Consider the following 27908-nt stretch of genomic DNA (forward strand, 5'->3'; position numbering starts at 1 on the left):
CATTTCAGCCCCTGGAAAAAGCCTCTGACTATCCACAGGATCAATGCCTCTCATCATCTTATACACTTCTATCAGGTCACCTCTCATCCTCCGTCGCTCCAAGGAGAAAAGGCCGAGTTCACTCAACCTATTCTCATAAGACATGCTCCCCAATCCAGGCAAAATCCTTGTAAATCTCCTCTGCACCCTTTCTATGGTTTCCACATCCTTCCTGTAGTGAGGCGACCTGAACTGAGCACAGTACTCCAAGTGGGGTCTGACCAGGGTCCTAAATAGCTGCAACATTACCTCTCGGCTCCTAAACTCAATCCCACGATTGATGAAGGTCAATACACCATATGCCTTCTTAACCACAGAGTCAACCTGCGCAGCTGCTTTTGAGTGTCCTATGGACTCGGACCCCAAGATCCCTCTGATCCTCCATACTGCCTAGAGTCTTACCATTAATACTATATTCTGCCATCATATTTGACCTACCAAAATGAACCACTTCACACTTATCTGAGTTGAACTCCACCTGCCACTTCTCAGCCCAGTTTTGCATCCTATCAACGTCCTGCTGTAACTTCTGACAGCCCTCCACACTAACCACAACACCTCCAACCTTTGTGTCATAAGCAAACTTACTAACCCATCCCTCCACTTCCTCATCCAGGTCATTTATACAAATCACGAAGAATAAGGGTCCTAGAACAGATCCCTGAGGAACTTCACTGGTCACCGACCTCCATGCAGAATATGACCCTTCTACAACCACTCTTTGCCTTCTATGGGCAAGCCAGTTCTGGAGCCACAAAGCCAAAGCAATGTCCCCTTGGATCCCATACCTCCTTATTTTGTCAATAAGCCTTGCATGGGACACCTTATCAAATACCTTGCTGAAATCCATAAACGCTACATCTACTGCTCTTCCTTCATCTGCTATTTCCTGCGGTTCCATACACACGTTCCCACTGTCACACTTGATAGGTCTTATCCTCTTGCTTTTCACATACTTTTAGAATGCCTTGGCGTTTTCCTTAATCCTGCCCGCCAAGGCCTTCTCATTGCTCCTTCTGGCTCTCCTAATTTCCTTCTTAAGCTCCTTCCTATTAGCCTTATAATCTTCTAGATCTCTAAAATTACCTAGCTCTCTGAACCTTTTTTAAGCTTTTCTTCACTAGATTTGTTACAGCCTTTGTACACCACGGTTCCTGTCCCCTACCATAACTTCCCTGTCTCATTGGAATGTACCTATGCAGAACTCCACACAAATATCCCCTGAACATTTGCCACACTTCTTCCATACTTTTCCCTGAGTACATCTGTTTCCAATTGAAGCTTCCAGTTTCCTGCCTGATAGCCTCATAATTCCCCTTACTCCAATTAAACACTTTTCTAACTTGTCTGTTCCTATCTCTCTCCAATGCTATTGTGAAGGAGACAGAATTATGATCACTATCTCCAAAATGCTCTTCCACTGAGAGATCTGACACCTGACCAGGTTAATTTCAATATACCAAATCAAATACAGTTTCTCCTCCTGTAGGCTTATCTACATATTGTGTCAAGAAACCTTCCTGAACACACCTAACAATCTCCACCCCATCTAAAACCCCAGCTCTCAGGAGATGCCAATCGATATTTGGGAAATTTAAATCTCCCATCACGACAACCCTGTTATTGTTAAACCTTTCCAGGATCTGTTTCCCTGTCTGCTCCTCGATATCCCTGTTAGTATTGGGCAGTCTAAAAAAGCCATTGAGATACACCATGGAATAGGCCCTTACAGGCCTTCGAGCTGCGCCACCCAAAAATTCCGATTTAATCCTCGCCTAATCACAGGACAATTTACAATGACCAATTAACTGACCAACCGGTACGTCTTTGGACTGTGGGAGGAAACCAGAGCACGGGGAGGAAACCCGTGGGGTTACAGGGAGAGCGTACAAACTCCTTACAGGCAGCAGCCGGGATTGAACCCAGGTCACTCTGGTGCTGTAAAGCATTGTGCTAATCACTAAGCTACTGTGCTGCCCAGGCCATCTCGGAGGCTGTTCAGTGTAAATTTATTATCAAAGTATGTTTATATCACCATATACATCCCTGAGATTCATTTTCTTGAGGACATTCACAGTAAATACAAAGAAACACACTCAAACAAGGACTGCCAAACCAACCAATGTGCAAAAGAAGACAAACTGCGAATACAAAAAGAATAATAACAAGCATACAAATAAATAAATAATACTGAGAATTTGAGTTGTAGAGTCTTTGAGAGTGGGCCAATAGGTTGAGGAATCAGGTCAGTGCTGGAGGAGTGAAGATATCTGTGCTGGTTCAAGAGCCTGATGTTTGAAGGGTAATAACAGTTCTGATTCTGGTGGTGTGGGTCCTGAGGCTCCTGTACCTCCTGCCTGATGGCAGCAGCGAGAAGAGAATGTGGCCTGGGTGATTAATGCTGCTTTCCTATGACAGCATTCCTTGAAAATTTGCTCAGTGGTGGAGGGGGTTTTACCTGTGATGGGCAGGGTAAACGATATCTCCTTCTTGATGGCAGCAGCAAGACGCTGATGAAGAACAAGGTATCCTGGCCAATGTCTACCAGTGAGTCACCATCACTAAAGCAATTTTCCTGGCAATTGGTGGGATTGTGCCATAAATAAATTTCCCAACATTACAACAGTAACAAGACTTTTTATTCTAGGAACATTCAATAACATATGGAAAGAGATCCTATAATGAATATGTACAGTCAGGATCAAACTAACTTTTCTATTTTAAGTATTATAAATAAATAATAAACACAATTTCAAACAAAGTTGTACTTTGGCAGAGACATCCGAGATTCATATCCTAGGATGCAAGCATTTGAGTAGACTCATTAAAATTGTTCTAAATTTAATGTGCCTTCAGTGTGTGGTTAAAGATTTATACATTTCTCAATTTGGCCGCAATTCTGGGTAAATACTTTTGCTTAAAGACTCAAGTTGAGCATATTCAATAATTTACTTTATAAATCCTATAAATGGAGGTGGTAATCATCTGGAAAGAGGAATATTTGCCTGGATGGCGATTGATGTGAATAATTCATTATTATCTGCTGATTTATTTATGGGACATCTGTAGTCCGTAACTTTATAAACATGTGGCGGATAAAGAGGCGAAAGAGGACTTAGTCTCGCTATGCATACTATACACTTCTTTCCTTGCAGCGGCAAATTCGTTTGTTAAAAAGAAACAATATTTAACGCATAAACAGTTTATTACCGCAGCAACAAGAAAATTAATCTCACAGTTGTATCTGGTGACATATATATACTTTGATAACAAATTTACTTTGAACTTTGACCACACCCTATCAAAGGTATTCCCTTTGTCATATACATCCCAACCCCAACTTCTTTGTGAGTTTGTTTCTTTCTTTTCCAGTTTGGACGAAAGGTCTTTGACCTGAAACATTCACTGTTCCTCGTCCAATAGATGATGCCCGATCTGTCGAGTATTTCCAGCATTTTCGGTTATGAATGCAGAGTTACATTCAGTTAGCTTCTAGAACAGATTTAGAATAGAGCCGAGGGTTAAAGATTAGCATTATTTGTCACTTGTACATCAAAACATACAGTGAAATGTGTCATTTGTGTCAAATCAAATCAGTGAGGATTGTGCTGGGCTGCCTGCAACTGTTGACATGCTTCCAGTGCCAACATAGCAACTCACTAACCCAAACGGTAACTCTCTGGAATATGGGAGGAAACCAGAGCACCCAGAGGAACTCCATGCAGTCACAGAGGGAAATGTACATACTCCTTACAGACAGCAGCAGAAACTGAATCCCTGTCTTACAGCTGACATTAGCTGGGGGCTGGTGAATCTGTGGAACTCATTGTTAATGGAGGCCAAGTCATTGGGTGTATTTAAATCGGAGGTTGATAGGTATTTGATTAATCAGACCATCAAAGATTATGGGGAGAAAGCAGGAGAATAGGGCTGAGGGGGTGATAAATCAGCCATGATGGAATGGCAGAGCAGGCTCAATGGGCCGAATGGCCTAATTCTGCTGCTATGTCTTATGGTCTTCTGCTCTTATTCCCAGATTAGTCAGAGATCCTTTTTCCATATGTAAAATATGACCATCTGGAAATGAAACAATAATTCTGGGATTGCTTAACCACTGTGGTGGATGAATAGATGGTGGGAGAGCAGGGGGGAGCAAGAGGCCATGGCAGTGACCTCTGTTGATGGATCCTACAAGTGTGGGTGCTTTTAGACTTGAAGTTCTCAGAACTGAAGGATTGGTTTCTTCAATCTGACCTTCAGGCAGCTCCTCAATCAGTCATGCAAAACTAAGGATGTGTGGAGATAAAGTTAACACTGGGCCCACCGAGATGCCAAAACAAACACAGCCCTCCCTGCGTCCTGGGCAGGAGACCAGCAGAGCCACTGTCTCACAGCTCCAGTAACCCAGAGCAACACACTCAAACTGCTGGAGGAACTCAGCAGGTCGGAACGCAGATTCAATCTGGACTTCAAGTGTTACTTGCTGGAGTTTGCACGTTTGCCCCGTAACCATCTGAATGTTCCAGTTTCCTCCCACGTCCCAGAGACACATGGACAAAGTTCAAGCTTAGATTTATAGGCATTCAGCCATACACATGTATACCGCTAAAGGAGACCATGCTCCTCTCGACAACAGAGTACATATAACTCACACACATAAAGTAATATCACCACAAATAAATTAACAAATAATAAGGTGCATTTATGACAGAAGTTAAAAAGTAAACAGTGTAGCACTACAGGCGCTTCATACTTGGTGAGACCTGGCAGGGAGTTCAGTAATCTCACAGCCTGAGGGAAGATGCTGTTCCCCATCCTAAAGCTCTTGTCCTGATGCTATGGTACCTGCTGCCTAATGCAAAGTGATTGTGGGACAGACGGGGGAATCACTGACAATGCTAAAGGCCTTACTTACACAGTGCTGCTCTGTAGATTAACCGATAGCTGTAAGTTGCCCTTACTGTGTAGGTGGGTAATGGAATCTGGGAGGGAAGTCGATGGGACATGTAGGGAGAATGAAACAGGATTCGTACCAGTGGGTGCTTAATGTGGACTTAGTGCACCATATTGTCCTATTTCTGCACTCTGTAGCTCACTCACTCCGTGATGAGGACATGTGCTGACCCTCACCAAGCCGCTGACTGGTCCGACTACTCCTGAGGAGAAGATAATGAGTTGGCACATGTCAGAGAAGATGTTGGCCAGGAATTTTCCTCAAGGTGTTTCAGCTCCAGCTCCTTATCTCTGCCAGAAGTGTGGTGAAATTCCCATGTAACTGCATGAGCTGGCTTACTGCCACAGGCTTAATCAACTCCCAGCAGATCCTGAGCCAATGAATTTATCCATCTGTGTTTTGGGCATGACTATCACTATTTAGCGCTGATTGCAATAGGGATGATGTAGGAGGGTGGTCAAAGTTGGGAGAAGGGCTGCAAGTTACGAACCATGTGCACTTTGTGTGATTCTCTCTGAGATTGGATATGGTGCAACATATTTATATTTCTGTGTGTTGTGGTTTGTCCTTACTCTATGTTGAATTTCTGTAACTCGGCTGAAGCAAAGACAAACACCATGAATTGGAACTGGAATTTGAATTGTTTTATTGTTGTGATACAGTCAAAACCTTCTCTTGCAGTCCAACGATATACCAGTAAGTAGGTTGATTGGTCATTCTAAATTGTTCTGTGATTAGGCTAGGATTAAATTGGCTGGTTGCTTGGTGGTACAGTGCATTGAGGTAGACTCATCGTCATCGACCACTAGAGTATAGAAGCAGACCCTTTGGCCCATCGAATCCATAATGGCCTGTTATTCTGCCTACTTCATCGACACACACCTGGACCATAGCCCTCCAAACCCCTCCTATCCATGTGCTTATCCAAACTTCTCTTCAATGTTGAAAACAACACTTCCACTAGCAGTTCGTTCCACATTCCCTCTGCATGTACAAGTTCCCCCTCGTGATCCCCTTAAATATTTCACCTTTTACCCTTCACCAATGACTTCTGGTTCTTGTCACACCCAACCTCAGTGGAAAAAAAGCTTGCTTGTATTTTCCCTATCTATATGTCTCATAATTTTGTAAACCTCTGTCAAATCTCCCCTCGGTCTTCTACACTTCAGGGAATAAAATCCTAACCCATTCAATCTTTCCTTATAACTTAGGTCATCAAGTCTGGGCAGATAAAACAATAACAAAGCAGAATAAAGTATAAATCTACACTCTTGACCACTTTATTAGGTACACCTGTACACCCGCTCATTAACTTAATTATCTAATCAGCCAATCGTGTGGCAGCAACTCAATGCATAAAAGCATGCAGACATGGTCAAGAGGTTCAGCTGTTGTTCAGGCCAAACATCAAGATGAGGAAGAAATATGATCTAAGTGACTTTGACCCTGGAATGATTGTTGGTGCCAGACAAGGTGGTTTGAGTATCTCGGAACCTGCTGATCCCCTGGGATTTTCACACACAATATTCTCTAGATTTTAGAGACAACGGTGTGAAAAACAAAATAAAAATCCAGTGAGCAGCAGTTCTGTGGGTGAAAATGCCTCGTTAATGAGAGAGGTCAGAGGAGAATGGCCAGGCTGGTTCAAGCTGACAGGAAGGTGACAGTAACTCAAATAACCACACATAACAACAGTGGTGTGCAAAAGAGTATCTCTGAACACGCAACACATCAAACCTTGAAGTGGATGGGCTACAGCAGCAGAAGACCATGAACATACGCTCAGTGACCACTTCATTAGGTACAGGAGGTACTCAATAAAGTGGCCACTGACTGTATGTAACATTCGGCATCCAACAAGTTATCGGAGAACTCAACGGTTCAGTTAGCGTCTATGGAGGCAGAGGGACAATGATGATACAGTCTGATGCAGGACCTCAACCTGAAGCATTGACCACACCTAACGTGTGGTGTTCTATCATCAGCTTCTCTTTAACTCTGGATTCCAGCATCTGCAGTAACCTATGTGCTTCCCCATTTGCAATAAAGGAAATAGTTTCTTCAATGAACTAAAAATCAGCTTTCTGCAGGCCGTGACACTCAGGGACTTGGGCTATATTATTTTATTTTGTTTAGCGATACAGCCCCTTGGGCCACGCTGCCCCAGCAATCCCACAACCTTGATCAACCCTAACCTGATCGCGGGACAATTTACAATGATCAGTTAACCTACCTGGTATGTCTTTGGACTGTGGGAGGAAACTGGAGCACCAGAGAAAACACACACATTCCATGGGGAGGGCGTACAGAGACTCCACACAGAACGGCATCAGAATCTCACTCTGAACTCCGGAGCACCTCGAGATGTAACAGCACGGTGCTAACCGTAATGCTGCAGTTGCACCCCATTAAAAGTAATAAAAATATTTTATTTTTGACATACTTTTTTCTGTAACTGCTTTTCTGCTATCATAATTATATGTGCTATATGCAATATGTGTCTGACTGTTGGTAGTGTGCTTTGCACCTTGGCCTCTGGAGGAACGCTGTTTCGTTTGGCTGTATTCCTGTGTATGGTTGAATGACAATTAAACTTGAACTTTGAGAGGGGAGGTACAGTGTGAGGGACTGGAACTCCTGTTGAAAGCTTCATCTCCTTCTCAAGCAGTAAGAGTTGTGTAAAATACAGATACGGAATGTGTTGCAAATTATCATCTCCGAGAGCCAGCAAGCCTTGAAAGGTTTAATGAAAAGTGTTTGATTAAGATGTACTACTGATTTATTTAACGTACCATGAAATATTTCATTGTAAGCTACAGCTGGATCTAATTTATCTCCTTTGCAGTTGTCATTTCTGTACAGCATTTATTAAGCAGGTGCTAGTGTTGGCTACACATCACTGGACTTGTTGAATAGTGGCAGAAACATATTGCTGTTCAGAGCTCTGTTACTGATGAAGGGACTTGGCCTGAAACGTTGACTCTTTATTCCCCTCCATAGATGCTGCCTGACCTACTGAGTTCCTCCAGTATTTTGTGTGTGTTGGCCCTGATGAAGGGTCTCAGCCTGAAACATCAATTGTTTATTCCTCACCATAGGTGCTGCCTGACCATAAGACATAGAAGCAGAATTAGGCCATTCAGCCCACCAAGTCTGTTCCGTAATTTCATCGTGGCTGATCCCAAATCCCTCTCAACCCCATATATCTGCCTTCTCACCATATCCTTTGATGCCTTGACTGATCAGGAAACTATCAATTTCCGCTTTAAACATACCCATGGACTTGGCCTTCACTACAGTCTGTGGCAGAACATTCCACAGACTCACTACTCACTGGCCAAAAAGATTCCTCCTTATTTCTGTCAAAAAGGTCACCTCTCAATTTTGAGGTTGTGCCCTGTAGTTCTGGATACACCAACCCAAAGGAACATCCTCTCTACATCCACCCTATCGAGTCCTTTCAACATTCAGTAGGTTTCAATAAGGACCCAACACAGTCTTTTAAATTCCAGTGAGTATAGGCCCAAAGCTGCCAAACACTCCTCATATGTTAACCTCCTTCATTCCAGAATCATCCTCGTGAGCCTCCTCTGGTCTCTCTCCAGTGACAACACATCCTTTCTGAGAAATGGGGCTCAAAACTGTTGGCCTGGGTAGTGTTTTATGAAGCCTCAGCATTATCTCTCTGCTTTTATATTCTATTCCCCTTGAAATAAATGCTAACATTGAAATTGCCTTCATTACCACAGGCTCAATCTGAGAGTCTTGCACAAAGACACAAGTCCCTTTGCACCTCTGATGTTTTAATTTTTTTCCCCATTTAGATAATAGTCTGCACTATTGTTCCTTTTACAAAATGCATGATCATACATTTCCCAACACTATTCTATCTGCCACTTTTTTGCCCTTCCTGCTGCAATCGCATTGCTTCCTTGGCACTACCTACCACTCCACCGATCTTCGTAACATCCGCAAACTTTGCACAAAATCATCAATTCCATTATCTAAATCATTGACAAACAATGCGAAAAGTAGCGATCCCAATACTGACCCCTGAGGAACAGCACTAGTCACTGGCAGCCAACCAGAGAAGGCCCCCATTATTCCCTCTCACTCTGTCCTATCTGTCAGCCATTCCTCTATCTATGCCAGTATCTTTCCTGCTGAGTGCCTACAGCATTTTGTATGTATTACCCAAGTGTATATGATAGTCCTGCAAGAACCTTCCTTTTTTTAGTCTGTAGCGCAAAGGTAAAGCCATGCCTCTTTTACGGAACATTGTCCATAATGTTGTGCGATGCAAACTCATTGTGTCTGCTGCTTGAAACCCAAACAAAACAATAGTAACCAAGTTTATATTACAGCACATGAAACTTCTCTGAAATAAAGCCATTTTCTATAAATACAGCTAAACAAATAAATAGTCTTTGCTTTGAACCGCAGTGGGGTACCGAACATCGGCTTTCTTGTCGATAAGATCAGCAGGATTTAAAACCTAGAGCAGTAGGAAATAACAACATAGCAAACATGAACATTTTAACCAAATTTCCCAGACCTTGATGAGTATATTAATAGTTTCCCCTTGTCTCCCAGTTTATTTGCTTCCTTCCTTCAATTTAATACCGACTTATGAGAACAGTGGTTATTTAACCTTTTTGAAATGATACTAAAGAAATAACTTTCTATATTTTTCTGAGGAAAATTGCTCATTTTTCATGTAATGATGTGATTTTGGCCATAGATTTCCTTCCATAGAACTGAAGTGTTTGGAACTTCTGTTGCTGTTTCTGCAGCTCTCAGTTTTTACAGGATGGAGTTACTAGCTCCATGCCCAACCCTCCTCCATTTGCAGCTGGGTTTGGAAGTGTCCTTGGCAGAGTTCAGGAAATGTGTGGCAGAGGTTTTAAGTTGGAAAAGCTGTGGCACTGAGGCAGTTCTACTCTCGCAATTAAATCTGTAATTAATTTAAAATCACTTTGTAGAGATCTGTTTTCACTTTGACACAAAAGACTCTTTTTCTGTTATTCTGTGTCAAAAAAGCCAAATTAAGTCCACTGTGATTCAATGTTGTTAAACAATAAAGAATGAAAACTTCTGGGGTGGGGGGGGGGTAGGTGAATACTTCTTATAGTGTGTGTGTGTGTGTGTGTGTATGTGTGTGTGTGTGTGTGTGTGTGTGTGTGTGTGTGTGTATGTGTGTGTGTGTGTGTGTGTGAGTGTGTGTGTGTGTGTGTGTGTGTGTGTGTGTATGTGTGTGTGTGTGTGTGTGTGTGTGTGTGTGAGTGTGTGTGTGTGTGTGTGTGTGTGTGTGTGTGTATGTGTGTGTGTGTGTGTGTGTAAGTAGTACAAAAAAGATCAAAAAAAGAAATAATAGTAAGGTGGTGTTCATGGGTTCAACGTCCATTCAGAAATCCAATGGCAGAGGGGAAGAAGCTGTTCCTGAAACACTGAGTGTGTGTCTTCAGTATCCTGTACCTCCTCGTTGATGGTAGCAATGAGAAGAGGGCATGTCCTGGGTGATGGGGAGTCCTTAATGATGAATGCTGACTTTTAGAGGCATCACCTTTTGAAGATGTCCATGATGCTGGTGACTTGACATACAATGTCTCAATTCTTCAGTGGCATCTTGTAAGAGTTCAATATTGAGTGTCAGTTATTCTTTCGATTCAATGAAAGTATAGTTGTGATATAATGTGGTGTGTATCTGTCCACTGCTAATAACAATGCGATTTCATTTCAGCGTATACGACACCCGGCACCCCCCCAGCTAACCGATCCTTTGTGGGAATAGGACCAAGAGATCCTGGTAGCCTTTATCAGCCACAGGTATTGTAGCAGGTCTTGTTTCATATGTCCTTTGATTTTTGTAACTGGTTTGTTATTGTCACTACTGAGGTACGGTGAGAAACGTGTTGCATTCCAGCCATACCTGTCATTTTGTAATGAGGACATATATACAGAAAGGTGCTGGAAAAGGGCCAGTACATCATGAAGGATCCCACCCACCCTGCTCATGGACTGTCTGTCCCACTCCCGTCAGGGAGGGAGCTACGTAGCATCCACACCAGGACCACCAGACTCAAAAAGAGTTACTTTCCCCAAGCAGTAAGGCTGATCAACACCTCCACCCACTAACCCACCCCTCCACACCCCCACCCCACCATCTGTCAGAGTCACCATTGTATAGTGTCACCTTATGGACATAGAATCAATCTCCATATATAAGTTACCTTACGTATTTATATTTCTTGTATTTTTCTAATTATTGTATTCTTTATCTTACTGTGTTTTTGTGTTGCATCGGATCTGGAGTTACAATTATTTCATTTTCCTTTACTCTTGTGTACTGAAAATGACATTAAACAATGTTGAATCTTGAACAATGTTGAAGTACATCGAGATAGGCCAGGTGAAAAACAATAAAGGAATGGGGAATATAGTGTTACAATTACAGAGAGTTCGGTGCAGGTAAACAGAAAGGAGTGCAAGGATCATAATGAAGGAGATGGTGAGGTCAAGGGTTTATCTATATTGTGCAATAAGTCTGATAACAGTAGGATAGAAGCTGTCCTTGAGCCTGGTGGTACTTGTTTGTAAGCATTTGTTATCTTCTGCCCGATAAAAGGGTGGAGAAGAGAGAATGTCTGGGGTGGGACAAGGCGTCTTGGATCATCTAGGCTGCTTTCCAAGACGGCAGGTAGTGTAGACAGAGTCTATGGAGGGGAGACTGGTTTCTGGGATGTCCAGGATACACAGAGCAGTTGCCATGCCAGGCCATGATGCATCCGGGGAGAACGTTTTCTATGTAAAAACAGGTGAGAGTCATCGGGGACATGCCAATTTCCTTAGCCTTTTACTTCATCCCTTCCGGCCAATGTCTTGTCATCTTAAAAAATATCGTTGAGAATCAAATTATACCGTCCTTCTCAACAAACAATATTGCCCTAAAGCAACACACACAAAATGCTGGAGGAACTCAGGAGGCCAGGCAGCATCAATGGAAATGAATCAACAATCAATATTCACGCCATCAGGTTGCAGGCCACCCAGACGGAATATGAGGTGTTGCTCGTCCACCCTGAGGGTGGTCTCATTGTGGAGTAGCTTCCAACCTGATGGCATGAACTTCGATTTCTTCTTCTGGTAAAAAAAATTCCCTCCTCCCTCCCTTTTCTCCTATTTCCCACTCTGGTCTCCTACCTCTTCTCACCTGCCTATCCCCTCTCCCTAGTGCCCCTCCTCCTTTCATTTCTCCCATGGTCCACTCTCTCCTCCCATCAGATTCCTTCCTCTCCAGCCCTTTACCTTTCCTACCACCTGAATTCACCTATTACCTTCGAGATTGTCCTCTTTCCCCTCTGTCCTACCCCCACACCTTTTTTATTTTGGTATCTTCCCGCTTTTTCCGTCCTGAGGAAGAGCATCAGTCCGAAATGTCGACTGTTTATTCCCTCCATAGATGCTGGTTTACCTGCTGAACTCCTCCAGCATTTTATGTGTGTTGCCCTGGGTTTCCAGCATCGGCAGAATCTCTTGTGTTTATAATATTGTCTTAAATGTTATTTTCTGATCAATCCTAATGAGGATTTGGAGACTTAATTCAAACGTATCCTGACTGTCATGCTATCAGTGTTTATTTTAGTTTTGCAAATAACATCTTTAGACTATTAGATCAATGTATAGATACTATAAATGATTATAGGAAAATGCTCAGAGTGGAACTGCCAGTAACTATTTAAAGTATCTGATTATCTAATCAGTCCACACAAAAGCATCACTAAATCATGCTTTTAAAGACCATTTTAAGGGTAAGAAGTCAGAACAAAGTCACCAACCTTGTTAGCTGGTATAGTCCACTTGGTAGGGTGCCACATAGTCTAGCGGTTACAGCTATTACAGCTCAGGGTGTCGGAGTTCAGAGTTCTGAACTCTGGAGTACTGGAATCCTCTGTAAGCAAGTTCATATGTTCCTTCCCACATGCGTGTGGTTTTTCTCCGGGTGCTCCAGTTTCCTCCCACAGTCCAAAGACGTGCCGGTTACCTGGTTAATTGGTCACTGTAAATCGTCCCGTGATTAGACTAGGGTTAAATCGGGTGGGTTGCTGGGTAGCGTGACTCAAAGGGCCTGTTCTGCGCTGTATTTTGAAATAAAGAAAAAACTTCACGCTCCCTGACTTGAGCTTCCGCAAACTCTTTTTGCTTACTTAGTCTTATGCAAGGGCTAGAACATAGTACAGTACAGCCTAGTACAGGCCCTTCAATCCACAATGCTGTGCCAACCTTTTTAACCTACTCCACAATCAATCTAGCAATCTAGCCATTCCCTCCTACATATCCCTTCCTTTTTCTTCATCCATGTGCCCATCTAAGCAGCTCTTAAATATCCTAATGTATCAGTCTCTATCACCACTCTTGGTAGTGCATTCCACCACTCTTTGTGTGAAAAAAACCTTCCTCTATCATTTCCCCAATACTTTCCTCCTATGTCTCTGCACATTACCATTTCCACCCTGGGAAAAAGTCTCTTAACTGTCCACTAAATCTATGCCTCATATCATCTTGTACACCTCTATCAAGTAACCTCTCATCCTCCTTCAAAGATTAAAGTGCTAGCTCATTCAACCCATCCTTCTAGAAGACATGCTCTCTCTCTAATCCAGGTAGCATCCTGGTAAATCTCCTCTGCACCCACTCTAAAGCTTCCACATCTTTCCTATAATGATGGACAAAAGTGAACACAATATTCTAAATGTGGTCTAACCAGGATTTTGTGGAACTGCTACATTAGTCGCAGTTCTTGAACTCAGTTCCCCAACTAATGAAAGCCAACACACCATACTCCTCACTTATGCCTAGTGTCTTCCAACCCCTGATCAAGGCTCTCAACCAAAACATCAACTGCTTATTCCCCTCCATAGATCCTTTCTACTTCATCGTTTTCAAATTATTAATCAGTTTCCTTTTCAATGTGCATCTTTTCCTTACAAGCAGATAAAGGTTTCTCTAACTTTCTTCCTTGATGAATGACAATCCTGAAAAAAGTTCCAAAATCTCTGGGCTTTTTTTAAACTAGTTATCCTGGTAGAATCTTTCCTGAACCTACAGAGCTGAAGAAAATGAAGAAATCAAGTAGTCATCTTTAAAAGATAAAAAATTTGATCTCAGAGAAAAGTAACAGATTAAAGAGAGAAGGCATTATTTTAAACTTAAATTAAAATAATTGAAAGGCAATTAGGAATTATGGCTAACATGTTGAAACATGAAGAAAGAAAAGGCTCTTTTATTTGACAAAATGATAAAACTTGTTACATAAACATTGGGTTGGGCACGTGGGTCACCATGGTAAGATAGCAGTTGATGCAACACAATTACAGCTCAGGATGTTCTGGAGTTCAGAGTTCGATTCTAATGCTGTCTGTAAGGAGATTGTACATCCTCCCCATGGCTTGTGGGCTGGACTCTGGAGCTCATGTTATGATTCGCTCCTTGTTTCTGATTGCTCCTCTTGTTGCAATTTTGTGCAATTTTGATCGGGGCGGACTGCCTCTGTGGCCTGCAGTCGACGGATGACAGAGCACTAAACTGAGCTGAAGCTGAACATTCCTGGACCATTTCAATGACTTGCAGTTGTTTGATAGTCTGTGTTTTTCACTCTCTTTTTGCCATTTGCACAATTTGTTCCTTTTTTTCGCAAGTTGGGGGTTCGATGTTTTTCTTTGAATAGGTTCTATGCTTTGTTTCATGGCTGTCTGTGAAGAAGATGAATGTCAGGGTTGTATACTGCATACGTACTTTGATAATGAATGTACGTTGATTCTTTGAATCTTGAATCTTGAACCACAAAGGTTTCACCCTGGTGCTCCAGCTTTCTCCTATAGTCCAAAGGCGTACTGGTTGGTAGGTTAACTGGTCATTGTAAATTGTCCTGTGGTTATGCTAGGGTTAAATGGGTGGGTTGCTGGGCAGTGTGGCTCGGTGGGCTAGAAGGGCCCGTTCCACTCTGTATCTCTAAATTGAGATGTACATCAGCCAATCCAGGAGACACAATTAAGTTTCCTTTCACTCTATGACAGAACTTACAAAGCCTGAGCTATTCACTGTCTCTGTTTTTTGTTTAACGCTGTCATTTAAGGGTTTGGACAGTGAATTGCAAAACAATCATACTTTTCTCTGATAGTTAACTTTAATGGAATACTGCTCTGAAAGAGGCTGCTCTCAAGGTGGAGGAGCAACACCTCATAATCCATCTGGGTAGCCTCCAAACTGATGGCATGAACATCGATTTCCCTCTCTCCCTTCCCTCTTCTTTATTTCCCCACTCTGGGCCCCCGCTTACATATTCCCTTCACATTATCACCTCCTCCTGGTGCCCATCCTCCTTCCCTTTCCCCCCAGTCTACTCTCCTCTCCTATCAGATTCCTTCTTCTCCAGTCCTTTACCTTTCCCACCCATCACATCCTAGCTTCTTACTTCATCCTCCCTCCCCGACCCATCTGTCAGCTAGTCCTCCTTTCCCTCCCCCGCCTTCATATTCTGGCATCTTTCCCCCTTCCTGTCCAGTCCGGATGAAGGGTCTCAGACTGAAAGGTCATTATTTATTCCCCTCCATACAAGCTGCCTGACCTGCTGACTTCCTCCAGCATTTCGTGTGTGTTGCTCTGGATTTCCAGCATCTGCAGAATCTCTTGTGTTTGCGATAGACATTGATATTATTTTTTTTTTATTTATCTGTGATTCCTTCTACTTCAGAGAAGACTTACATGCCGTGTCAGTTGTTGTTTTGCGGCAGCAGTACTCTGCTAAAACAAAATTACTGCAAATTACAAAATAAATAAAGACTGCAGAAAGAAAAGAATAAAGAGGTAATGTTCTTGTGATTAGGCTAGGGTTAAATCAGTGGGTTGCTGGCAGCACACAAGATAATGTTCATGTAAATCGGCGGCTTGCTGGCGGTGTGGCTGTAAGGGCCTATTCCACACTGCATCACAAAATAAATAAATAAATAGCTCACAAAAATCTATTTTGCAGCTAAGAATTGTGTTTTCAGACTTCATTAACTTCCAGTCAGGATAAACAAGTGAAGAATTGCATGAGGACACTGACACAGAGGATACAAATAAAACAGAGCTCTGAAATCCTGAGAAGCATGAATTGTCATTTCCACATTATTGGAATAATAAGCTTTCTTAGCTGAATACGTGACAGGGTGTCTCTAATTATGAATCCATATTAAGCTTGTGAGAGACTGCAGATCTTTACTCACGCTCAGTCATCAGACGTGACACAGTTCTTTCAAAGAAAGATGGATTGCTTGATACTTGAAGATCGAAGCTATCCAGAGTATCGCGATTGTCAGCACATTTCCACAGCCTAGTTAAGTCAGAATCAAGTATAATTTTAGATATTGAGTAAAAATGCTTAAAGAGTTCATATAATGTGGAGATTGTCCGTCGTATCCAACAATGGCAGGAGATCTGTGTGGGAGAGTTTTTAAAGTGGAAAAGCTGCTACACTGGGCCAGTTCCACTCTCTCCACCTCGGACATCTAGGTCCAGTGGTAAGAGTAGTCATCAGAAACTGGGGTCTTCCTTGTCTGCAGTGGGTGACCATGACTCTCATGAAGCATTGCAGAACCATCTTCCAACAGTTGGATCGCATCATCTGCCCAGTCCATCAGAGCTGACTTCATACACTAGGACAGGCAAGTCCCCACCTCAGCAGGGTATGAGGTCCACCTGCTGCCCTCCCCTGACAAAGCAGTGTAGTGAGTTGTGGGTGCGGTCTCATGCAAACAGCTACTTGGAGCCGCAGGTGAGACCAGTGGGGACCAAAGGTGAGCGAGCTGCCCCGGGTTGGACACGACCCTTCACCGGAGGTGCTACCCCTTCCTAGACTCTGTACATGTAATCAACACAAGAGATTCTGCAGATTGTGGAAATCCAGAGTAAAATACTGAAAATGCAGCAGGTCAGACACCCAACCTTTTTTATGCCATGGATCAATACCATTAAATAAAGGGTCCATGACCCCAGGCTGTGAACTCCTGGTCTACGGAAAGGAATAAACAGTGATGCTTCAGACCGTGACTCTTCATCAGGTCCTGAAAATGAGTCTCGACCTGAAACATCAACTGTTTATTCATTTCCATAAATGCTGCCTGATCTGCTGAGCGCTTCCAGCATTGTGTGTGTGTACGTGTTGCCTAATAAGTATAATATTTTAGTTTTTGCTGCAGAAGCTTAACAATTTAAGAAAAAGCAGTTAGTGCGATGCTGTTACAGCTTGGGGCATCAGCGTTCGGTGTTCAATTCTGCGTCCACTGGATGCAATTCTGTACGTTCCTTCTCGTGTGCAGATTGGGTTCCTCTGGAAGGTCGGTTAACCTGCTAAACTGGTTTGGACTGTGGGAGGTAACCGGAGAACCCGGAGAAAACACACATGTCCACAGGAAGGAAGTACCAACTTCTGACAAAAGGCACCGGAACTGAACTTTGAATACTGAGCCACCCCAGCTGAAAAGGGATTGTACTAACCATGGTACCCTTCCTTGCAGTCTTGGGCAGAGCAGTTGAGTACCAAGCTCGGATGCATCCAGATAGAATGTACCTGACATAATTGGTGAGGGCCATCATGACCATGCTGAACTTCCTTAGTCTTCTGAGGACGTAGAGGCATTGGTGTACATTCTTGGTCACAGCAGCAACATAATTTAACCAGAAAAAATAGTTGCTGATATTAACCCTGGGGACTCCACTCTTTGAACATGAGATTTTTCAGTTTCATTGTCTCCTGGTTAACTGGGTGCAACACTGATGGGTTGAGTTGAAAGTTGGTTAACCAGTCGTATCTAACAAACCCGATCTATCAAATATTGAAAGGCCTGGATAAAGTGGATATGGAGGAGATGTTTCTTATAGTGGGGTAGTCTAGGACGGGAGGGCAGAACTTCAGAATAGAAGGATGTCCATTTAGAACAGAGATAATGAAGAATTTCTTTAGCCAGAGGGTGGGGGTATCTGTGGAATTCATTGCCACAGATGGCTGTGGAGGCCAAGTCATTGAATATATTCAAAGTAGAGGCTGATAGGTTCTTGATTAGTCAGGGCATCAAAGGTTATGGGGAGAAGGCAGGAGAATGGTGTTGAGAGGGATAATAAATCAGCCATGATGGAATGGCGGAGCAGACTCAATGAGCCAGATGGCCTAATTCTGCTCCTGTGCCTTATGGTTTTATATGCTCTTGAGAAAAGGGAAAATCCCAGTTGGTCACCAGGAAGTGGACAGAGTGAAGGTGCTCAACAAAGCCGTCCCACAACCTACTTCAGATCTCACCAATGTAGAGGAGACCACACCCAGAGCACCAGATGTAGGATATAGGAAGTGATTTCTACTTTCTTGAGAGCTACTTGTAAGGGCCATAATCAATAGCAGTGCAGGATAGTCCTCACACCATCTTGTGGATCAATAGCAATGGTTGTAGCTCCAGTAATTGAGATCTTTACAAAGTGTCACCTTGCAGAACTGCACATTTAACTAATAACACTGGAATGCTAATGCCTGGAGCTGAGCCACTGTATGAATTATTAATATCCCTCTCCAATATGTTTCATAGTTTGCATAAACTTTACATTGTGCAATGTGTTTTCAGCGACTTGTTAGAGGGAAGAGGCAGAGATGTAATGAAGCTTAGAGCAAATGGATGCCCAAAGACTTTTTCCCAAGGCAGAAATGGCTAATACAAGGTGGCATCATTTTAAGGTGATAGATGAAAGTGTGGGGTGTAGGTCAGAGGTAATTTCCTTTTACACAGAGTACGATGGGTGCGTGGAACACACTGCTGAGGTGCTGATAGAGACAGGTACATTAAGGAAACTCTCAGATAGGCGCATGGACAATAGAAAAATGGAGGGTTACGTTGGAGGGAAGAGCTAGATTGATTTTAGAGTAGATTATAAGATGGAGGTCAAAGTGCCTGTACAGTTTTCTGCTGTGTTCTATGCTCCATGTTCTAACCAGAAACAGTACGATCACTTGAGCTGCTAGGATAAGTGGTCCATGCAAGCTAGGTTTCAATGTCTAAGAGAAGTTTGGATTGGTACATTAGTAGTAGGGTTATGGAGGGCTATGGTCCTGGTGCAGGTCATTGCGAGTAGGCAGTTTAAATGGTTTCAGCATGGACTAGATGGGCCGAATGGCCTGGTTCTGTGCTGTGCTTCGCTGTGTCTCCATGAATGCAGGATAGAAGGGGGCAGTGATCCCAGGCACTGCTTTCAAACTACTGAGAATTTTAAGTATTTTATTTCAGCTCAGTCTCTTCACATTAAATGTCAGTCTTGTCTGCCAAAAAAAGAACAAATGTAAAACACAAAGGATTCTACAGATGCTGGAAATCCTGAGCAATTCACTTAAACTTCTGAAGGATCTCAGCAGTATCTATGAAGGGGAATAAAAGGTCAGCATTTCAGGCTGGAAGAGAAGGGGGCAGAAACCAGAATAAGAAGGAGGGGAGAAGGGAATGAGCACAGGATGGTAGGTGGTAGGTGAGACCAGGTGAGGGGGAAGGTTGGTGGGTAGAGAGGGTGAGATGAAGTAAAAAACTGGAAGTTGATAGGTGAAGGTCCTGCTGAGGGGGCTTGGCCCAAAACGCCGACTGTTTACTCTTTTCCATAGATGCCGCCTGACCTGCTGAGTAACTCCAGCACTTAGTGTGTGTTGAAAGGCTGAAAAGAGCAGAGTGGATGGTGGGAGAAAGGGAAAGAGGAGGGGCACCAGAGGGAGGTGATAGGTGAGGAAAAGAGAAGGGATGAGAGGAGAATGGGGAGTAGAAAAAAGGAGAGAATGGGAAGGGGGGGAGAAAGTGGGGGGGTAAATTACTGGAAGAGAAAATACAGAAAACTGAGGTGTAACGGGACTTGGGGGTCCTTGTGCAGGATTCCCTAAAGCTTAATTTGCAGATTGAGTCTGTGGTGAGGAAGGCAAATGTGATTAGAATATAAAAGCAAGGATGTGATGTTGAGACTTTATAAAGCCCTGGTAAGGCCTCACCTTGAGTACTGTGAGCAGTTTTAGGCTCCTTATCTTAAAAAGGTTGTGCTGAAACAGGAGAAGGTTCATAAAAATGATTCCAGGATTAAAAGGCTTGTCTTATGAAGAGCATTTGATGGCTCTGGGCCTATAGTCACTAGAATTCAGAATAAGAGGTGACCTCATTGGAACCTCTCCAGTGGTGAAAGGCCTCAATGGAGTGGATGTGGGGAGGATGCCTCTTATGATGACCAGAGGCCATCTGATCTAAGACCAGAGGACACAGCTTCAAAATAGAGGGGCGTCCTTTTAGAAAGAGATGAGGAGGAATTTCTTAAGCCAGAGAGTGGTGAATTTGTGGAATTCTTTGTCACAGGCTGCTGTGGAGGCCAAGTCTTTGTGTATATTTAAGGCAGAGGTTGATAGATTCTTGACTGGTCAGGGCATGAAGGGATACGGGGTAGAAGGGGACAGAGGGGAATGCAGGAGATTGGGGCTGAGAGGAAATGGCGGAGTAGACTCGATGGGCCAAGTGGCCTAATACTGCTCCTGTAGCTTAAGGTCTATGGTCTAAGTTAGAGAAATCGATGTTCATGTCATTAGTTTGGGGGCTACTTAGGCGGAATGTAAAATGAATTTCAGCACTACGCAGCAAAGTACTGAATGTAACTAATAGATCAAACATTGCATTGGATAGAATATTCTGCATGCATAGGTGCAGGCAAGAGTATTGTTCGGTTGGTCTGAATTTCATGTGCTATGCCTGCACCAATGTGAGATGAGGAACTGTTATGGGCTTGTTCTTGCAGAAACATGGCTTCAGGACAACATCCATGTACCATCAATCTATTGACACTCAGGGACATGGCTAGATTATAATTTATTTTTTTGTGAGTGCATGTTTTACTGCTATGGTAATGATATGTACTGTGTGTGACTGTTGGTATTGTGTTTTGTGCCTTGACTCCAGAGGAACAATGTGTTGTTTGCTGTATTCTTGTGTATGGATTTATGATAATTAAACTGAAACTTGAATTTGAGATGCTCTGTGCCTTTACAAATCTGTCCAGCTACCGTCTGCACCTCAGTGAGTGCAAAACACATCTAAAATATTTTCCAAAATATACAACTCTGTTCATAGTAATAACTGTTCCTGAAGCTGGTGGTGTGGATCCTGAGGCTCCTGTACCTCTTTCCTGATGCCAGCAGCAAAAAGAGAGAATGGCCTGGGTGGTGGGTGTCCATGAAAATGGATGCTGCTTTCCTGTGACAGTGCTGATTGTAGATGTACTCAATGGTGGGGAAGGTTTTACCCTCCATGGACTGGGCTGTACCTGCTATTTTTGAAGGATTTTCTGTTCAAGGGCATTTGTGTTTCCAAACCAGGCTGTGATGCAACCGGTCAATATACTCTCCACCTGAACCTGAATCGATATAGGGTCTCGATCTACATTGTGGGATGTCCACTCCCCCCCCCCCCCATAGACACTGCCTGACCTGCTGAGTTCCTCCAGCATTTTGTGTGTTATTGAATGTCATGACTATGTGAGGCTTCTGCTCCAAGAGTACCACTCTCATTCAGAAACATGAACTGGAATGAAGTAAATAGAGTTATGAACCTAGTGATCATGCACCAAAACAAATTTTGTGCAGTTTTGTCCAGACAATGTCTTCTTCTTCTTCTTCTTCTTCTTCTTCTTCTTCTTCTTCTTCTTCTTCTTCTTCTTCTTCTTCTTCTTCTTCTTCTTCTTCTTCTTCTTCTTCTTCTTCTTCTTCTTCTTCTTCTTCTTCTTCTCCTTCTCCTCCTCCTTCCTATGATCCCTACTGGGTCATAGGCCAAAGACAGCAGCTCACCAGAGTCCTCTATCCTGAACCAGTCATTCAGTCTTTCAAGTGCACTGCATCGAAGCTTCTTCCTTTCCCAAGGATGAGGTCTTTGGAGCTTATGTTGCTCTTTCTGTAGCACTGGGTTTTCAGAGATGATATTGCTAGCCCTTTGCCCAACCCTGGTCCTTTCAAAGCCAGGCTTTGGACCGTCCATGTTGAAGTTAAACCATTTCTGCAGACTCAAACACTTCTCCCATCAGAATGTTTGACCCTTCCTCCTGGCCGTGATGGTAATTAGGGAGAGTTTTCCTTCATAAGATCCCCATTGTGCTAACAAAATATTAACATTCCAACCTCAGAATAAATCACCCTAAACAGCTTTTTAACCACAAGAAACAATTCAAGTTTCTGGAAGAGCACCAAATGTAATGCCTTCTAGGATGCTTATTAATTAAATATCTGCAAGCTGCTAATTTGCTAACTAAAGGAGAGATAAATTACAGGGGAAGCAATGACTAAGTAGGTCATTAGTATCCACATGAAGAAAACCACCGATGTGTGTTTTGGGAGACTAATGTTTATATCTAATTAGTTCGATTAATATACCAGTGACAAAACCATACCCGACAGGGGCACTCAGTTGAGAACGTAGATAAAATTGTGGAAAATGGTTTGGTGGATTTCGGAAATGGTCTGAATTTTTTTGCACTGTGTAGTATGAATGAAAGATATTTGTGATATTTACTGCGTTCTCAGCAGTTTCAAGGCTGCCGGAAGAAAGGTTAATGAATTCTAGGTTCATGCAGAATATTCGCCTCGATGAAAGACTAGACTATATTTTATGTAAAAGACTTTTTCTAACGACAAATTGCCTCCTGCCATGTCAAGCCAGTCAAAGAGAAAAAAAATCCATGTCTGCAGTCAGAAGGAAGGCAAAGAGCAGTGAGGACAAACTGTGGGCAAGCAACCGCCTGCATTTAACCATTTGTGGGGCACAGCAGTATTTGTTTAAAATGACCATCAAGTTAAAATGTCACCTTATATTTCCAGGATGTTAGCAATGTAATGAGTAGCACTAATAATTAAAAGAACTTTTCCAGGAGGTAATTTTCTGCGGTTTAAGATGGTTAGGGAGATCTTTCCAATTATTCACAATCACCTTTAGTTCATGGTGCATTCAACATTGCTCAGTGTTGCTTAATTCAACTTACTTTTTCATTACTATTCCAGTCATACATAGACTACCAAAACACTTAACTGAAATTATATTATTTTTGACAGAAAACAGATGGAAGGGATTTTCTGAGTGAACTTTGTGTTTGTAGCAGTTGTTTATTTTTATTTATTTATTTTAATTAGGGACAGAGTGCAGAATAGGCCTTTCCGGCCCAGCAGCCCACCTATTTAACCCTAACCTAATCACAGGGCAGTTTACAACGATCAGCTAACCTAATAACCAGGACATCTTTGGACTGTGGGAGGAAACCAGAGCACCTGAAGGAAACCCACATTCACGGGGAGGACATACGGACTTCTAACAGAGGACGGCAAATTGAACTCCGAAATGCAACGCCCCAAGCTCCAATAGCATCACACTAACTACTATGCTACCGTGGCGTATAGGTGGTAGGGATGTTGCTTCAGTGTGCTCAGTGCCTATAAACTTGCAGCACATTAATATTCCTGTGTGACTTTTATAGACCTTTGAAAGTCTATAAAGAGTTGGCAGATCACAGCATCACTTAATGAATGGTTGGATACCATCCTCTTTCAATGTACATTGTCCAACATAAAAATGGCTATAGGCTGCTATAGGAACCCATATTTCCTGCAGAGAAAATTAGCTTTAGATGTCATACGTACATCAAAATATTGAAACATACATCGAAGTATGTCCTTTAAGTCAACAACCAACACGGTCCAAGGATGTGCCTGGGGCAGCCTGCAAGTGTTGCCATGCTTCCAGCACCAACAAAGCACGCCCACAACTTACTAACCCTAGCCTGTATGTCTTGGGCGTGTGGGAGGAAACCCAAACGGTCATGGGGAGAGCGTACAAACTCCTTAGAGACTGTCCGCTGCCAGTTGGACTGGTGCACACAAATGCTTGAAATTGTTTCTTTTCTGTCCCAAGCAAGTTTATTATCAAAGTATGCATATGTTACTATATACTACCCAAGGTTCATTTTCTTGCAGGAATTTACAGGAAAATATGAAATTAATAGATTTTATGAAAAATTATACATAAGCAAAGAGTGACAAACAACCAGTGTGCAAAATAAGACATATTATCTAAATTTAAAGAAAAATACTGAGAACACGAGTTGTAAAGAGTTCTTAAAAGTGAGTCTGTAGATATTAGAATCATTTCAAAGTTTTGGTGAGTGAAGTTATTCTCACTGGTTCAAAGCCTGATGGTTGAAGTATGATAACTGTTCCTGAACCTGCTGGTGTGGGACCTAATGTTCCTGTACCTCCTGCCCAGATTGTAGTAGCAAGAAGAGAGTGTGGCCTTAATGTTGGATGCTGCTTTCTTGTGGCAGCTCTCCATGTAGATGTGCTCAGTGGTGAGGAGGGCTTTGCCTTGATGGACTGGGCTGTATCCACCACTATCAGAAGGCTTTTCTATTCCTGGGTACTGGTGTTTCCATACCAGGCCGTGATGCAACCATTCAGGATGCTCTCCACTGTACATCTGTAGAAGTTTGTCAAAGTTTTTGCTGACATGCCAAATCTCCACAAACTTCTACAAAAGTAGAGGTGTTGTCGTGCCTTCTTTGTGACAACACTTACGTGCTGGTCCCAGGACAGATCCTCCAATATGTTCATACCAAAGAATAGCAAGGAGAGCCCCATGGAACAAGGCTGCCAAGGAAGGTAACCATCACCTGTTGACATTGAGCATCTCTGGATCTGGGAAGAGGTCACCAGGGTCTGTCTCACCATGTGTAGCCTCATTAATTATTTGCAAACAGCAGTGATGCTGCCCTGTGGCAGCTCATTAGAATGACGACATCTGTACACTGCCCACAGTCACAATCAGCTCAGGGGTAGTGTAACCATGAGCCTGCTCATTAGCATTCAGATGATTGTACAGTGTCAATATTATTATCATGCATAAAATGTGAATGCCTCATAAAATATTGAATGCTACATGAGAGCACTGCAAAGGGCACAGATGGTTAGTCTGCATGTCGTGAGCACAATGTTTCTGGATATAACTGGTGCCTGAAGGTCTATCCCAGACTAATGCATGAAATGCATTGTAAAACCAGTACAGTGAATTCCTCAATGTTCTTTGTCAGTTTTCCCGGTCTGTGATACATAAACGACTGGAGCTTTTAAAATGAGGAACATTAACCTTCTGCTGACTTGAAACCAGGAGACATAGGAGCAGAATTAGGCCATCCTGCCCATCAAATTTGCTCAACCATTTGATCATGACTGACTATTCCCCCCCCCCCCCCCCCCGCCATTCTCCTGCCTTTTCCGAAGACCATAAGACATAGGAGCAGAATTAGGCAATTTGACCCATCAAATCTGCTCCACTTTTCGATTGTGGCTGATTTATTAACCCTCTCAACCCCACTCTCCTGCCTTCTCTCCATAACCTTTGACTCTCTGACTAATCAAGAATCTATCAACCTCTGCTTTAAATATACCCAATGACTTGGCCTCCACAGCCACCTGTGGCAATGAATTCCACAGATTCACCACCCTCTGGCTAAAGAAATTCCTCATCTCTGATCTAAAAGAATGTCACACTATTCTGAGGCAGTGCACTCTGGTCCTCGACTCCTCCACTATAGGAAACATCCTCTCCACATCCACTCTATCCAGATCTTTAAATATCCAACATGATTCAATAAGTTTCTCCTTAATTCTTCTAAACTCCAGTGAATATAGGCCCAGAACCATCAACTATTCCTCATGGGTTAACCCTTTCAATCTTGTAAACCCTATCTGGACCCTCTCCAATGCCAGCACATCCTTTCTTAGATGCAGAACCCAAAACTGTTCACAATGCTTCAAAATGTGATCTGACCCGCACCTTATAAAGCCTCAGCATTACATTCTTGCTTTTATATTTTAATCCTCTGGGAATGAATATTTTGTTTGTCGCTCCAGATTTCAGAATGTGATTCTGGTTTCTGGCATCTCCATTCGCGGGCAATTAGGACTGGGGAAATGTTGGCCTTTACCGCAATAGTTCGATCCTGAAAAGGAACAGGCATAACAGACAGCCAAGAACCAATCCTCTCCATCACCCTTATTTTAACTCCTAATGCTTTTTAAAATTGATTTATTTTTAAAGTGTTGGAATTCAAAAGCTGCTGTAGTTAATCACTGTGGATCTATTCAGATCTAAAATAATGCATTTACAACTGACCAAGCGGACAGAATCTTGGCCCATCTCATCACAGCAAACTATTACTTTCTGTATTTCCTCGTTTGGAACAGGAGATTCACAACATTTGGACAGGAAGCTGAAATATACTGTGAGGGTCAAAGTTAAAGGACACTGAAGGGTGCCAGGGGCAGAATGGAACATCTGATCATTCAAGGGACATTCTATCTTCTTTATGGAATGCAGAATTAAAAGCCTTTTTGATTTCATTAGAATTAATAATGTTCTAACCCGGAGTTGTGCCCAGGAAAAATTGCTTCTGTGTGGCTTTTTTTTTTGTCGACAGGATGTTCCATTATTAGCTGTTTACAACTTCTAATGCGCCTTGTTAACTACCAAAGCTGATACTTGGCATCCTCCCAAGTACAGGCCTGATCCCAGTAGATGCCAGATGCCATAGCAATAACAGCTGTGCACAGTAAATATTCATTGCAGTTAGAGACATTAGAATAGTTACGCTTTTCTCGCTGCTGCCATCAGGAAGGAAGTACTGGAGCATCAGGTCCCACACCACCAGGTTCAGAAACAATTATTATCCCTCAACCATTGGGCTCCTGAACCAAAGGGGATAACTTCACCCAACTTCACTCACCCCATCACTGAACTGTTTCCATAACCTATGGACTCATTTTCAAGGACTCTTCATCGCATGTTCTCAATAATTATTGCTTACTTGTTAATTAATTAATCTATTTATCTGTTTATTAATTTATTACTGTTTTGTATTTACATAGTTTGTTGTCTTGTGCACCTTGATTGCTTGTCTATCCAGTTTTGTGTGTGTCTTTGATTGACTCTATAGTGTTTTGTGCATTTTCTGTGAATGTCCACAGAAAAATAAATCTTAGGGTTGTATATGGTGACATATATGTACTTTGACACTAAATTTAGTTCGAATTTGAATTTAATTTAAAAGTATTACATTAAAACAATCCAAAGGAACCAATAAAAAATTCTAGACCGTTTCAACTCTTGAATGTTTATTCTTGCTTATTTGGTGGCACAATGGCATCAACGCCGGACTCCGGAGCGAAAGCTCCCGAGTTCGAATCCAAGTCGGGCCACTCCCAAGCACGCTTTCCATTCGTGCAGGGTTGAGCGTCGAGCTGGCCACTCAGCCTCGTAAAAAGTACAAGGGTCGAGTCAGGACATTCATATCGTGACCAGATAATCTGAGAGGAGACCAATCCTGACACTACGTGCCAGACAAGAATGGCTGACTGGTGCGACACGCTTAAAGAAAATTCTTGCTATTTAGATTTTGTAGTCGGAATAAAGTGAGGCTTGAGCTCTGCATTTCTCTGCATGTTTTAATTCATGCCTGGTCCTGGTCCTAAACTCACTCTGGATAAACAAGCCCACACTTGTTCCATCATTCTGGTGGCCCAATCAGCGGTGGGAGCAGTGAACAGTGAGGAGATTTCTAGCAGGTCAGTGGCATTTGTTTAAAGAGGCAGCTTCACAGGCATTCGGTGTTATTCCAGTGGCCCAATCAGCAGTGGGAGCAGCACAGAGAGGAATAAATAAAAGTACAGAAGGGACAAGCGGAGCGGCCAGTTGGGAGTGGGAGTGTCAGGCTTTGCCTCAGAAGAGGCATTGGCTCTGGGTAAGTTGTCCATGTAAGTTTCTGTTAGGTTTCCATTTTTTCTAACTGT

At 42.7% G+C, this 27908-nt stretch overlaps 1 protein-coding gene across 3 annotated transcripts in view; it reads left to right on the forward strand.

Moving 5' to 3' along the window:
• Positions 1-27908, forward strand: part of nfic (nuclear factor I/C) — a 464113-nt gene that overhangs the window by 389827 nt on the left and 46378 nt on the right. For all 3 annotated transcript variants that reach the window (XM_073068141.1, XM_073068140.1, XM_073068142.1), the window contains one exon: positions 10734-10819. In XM_073068141.1, coding sequence (XP_072924242.1) covers positions 10734-10819 — 86 coding nt within the window. The remainder of the gene's footprint in view (positions 1-10733; positions 10820-27908) is intronic.

Source organism: Hemitrygon akajei, chromosome 16 (assembly GCF_048418815.1).
Source record: "Hemitrygon akajei chromosome 16, sHemAka1.3, whole genome shotgun sequence".
Classification (NCBI taxonomy): Eukaryota; Metazoa; Chordata; class Chondrichthyes; order Myliobatiformes; family Dasyatidae; genus Hemitrygon; species Hemitrygon akajei.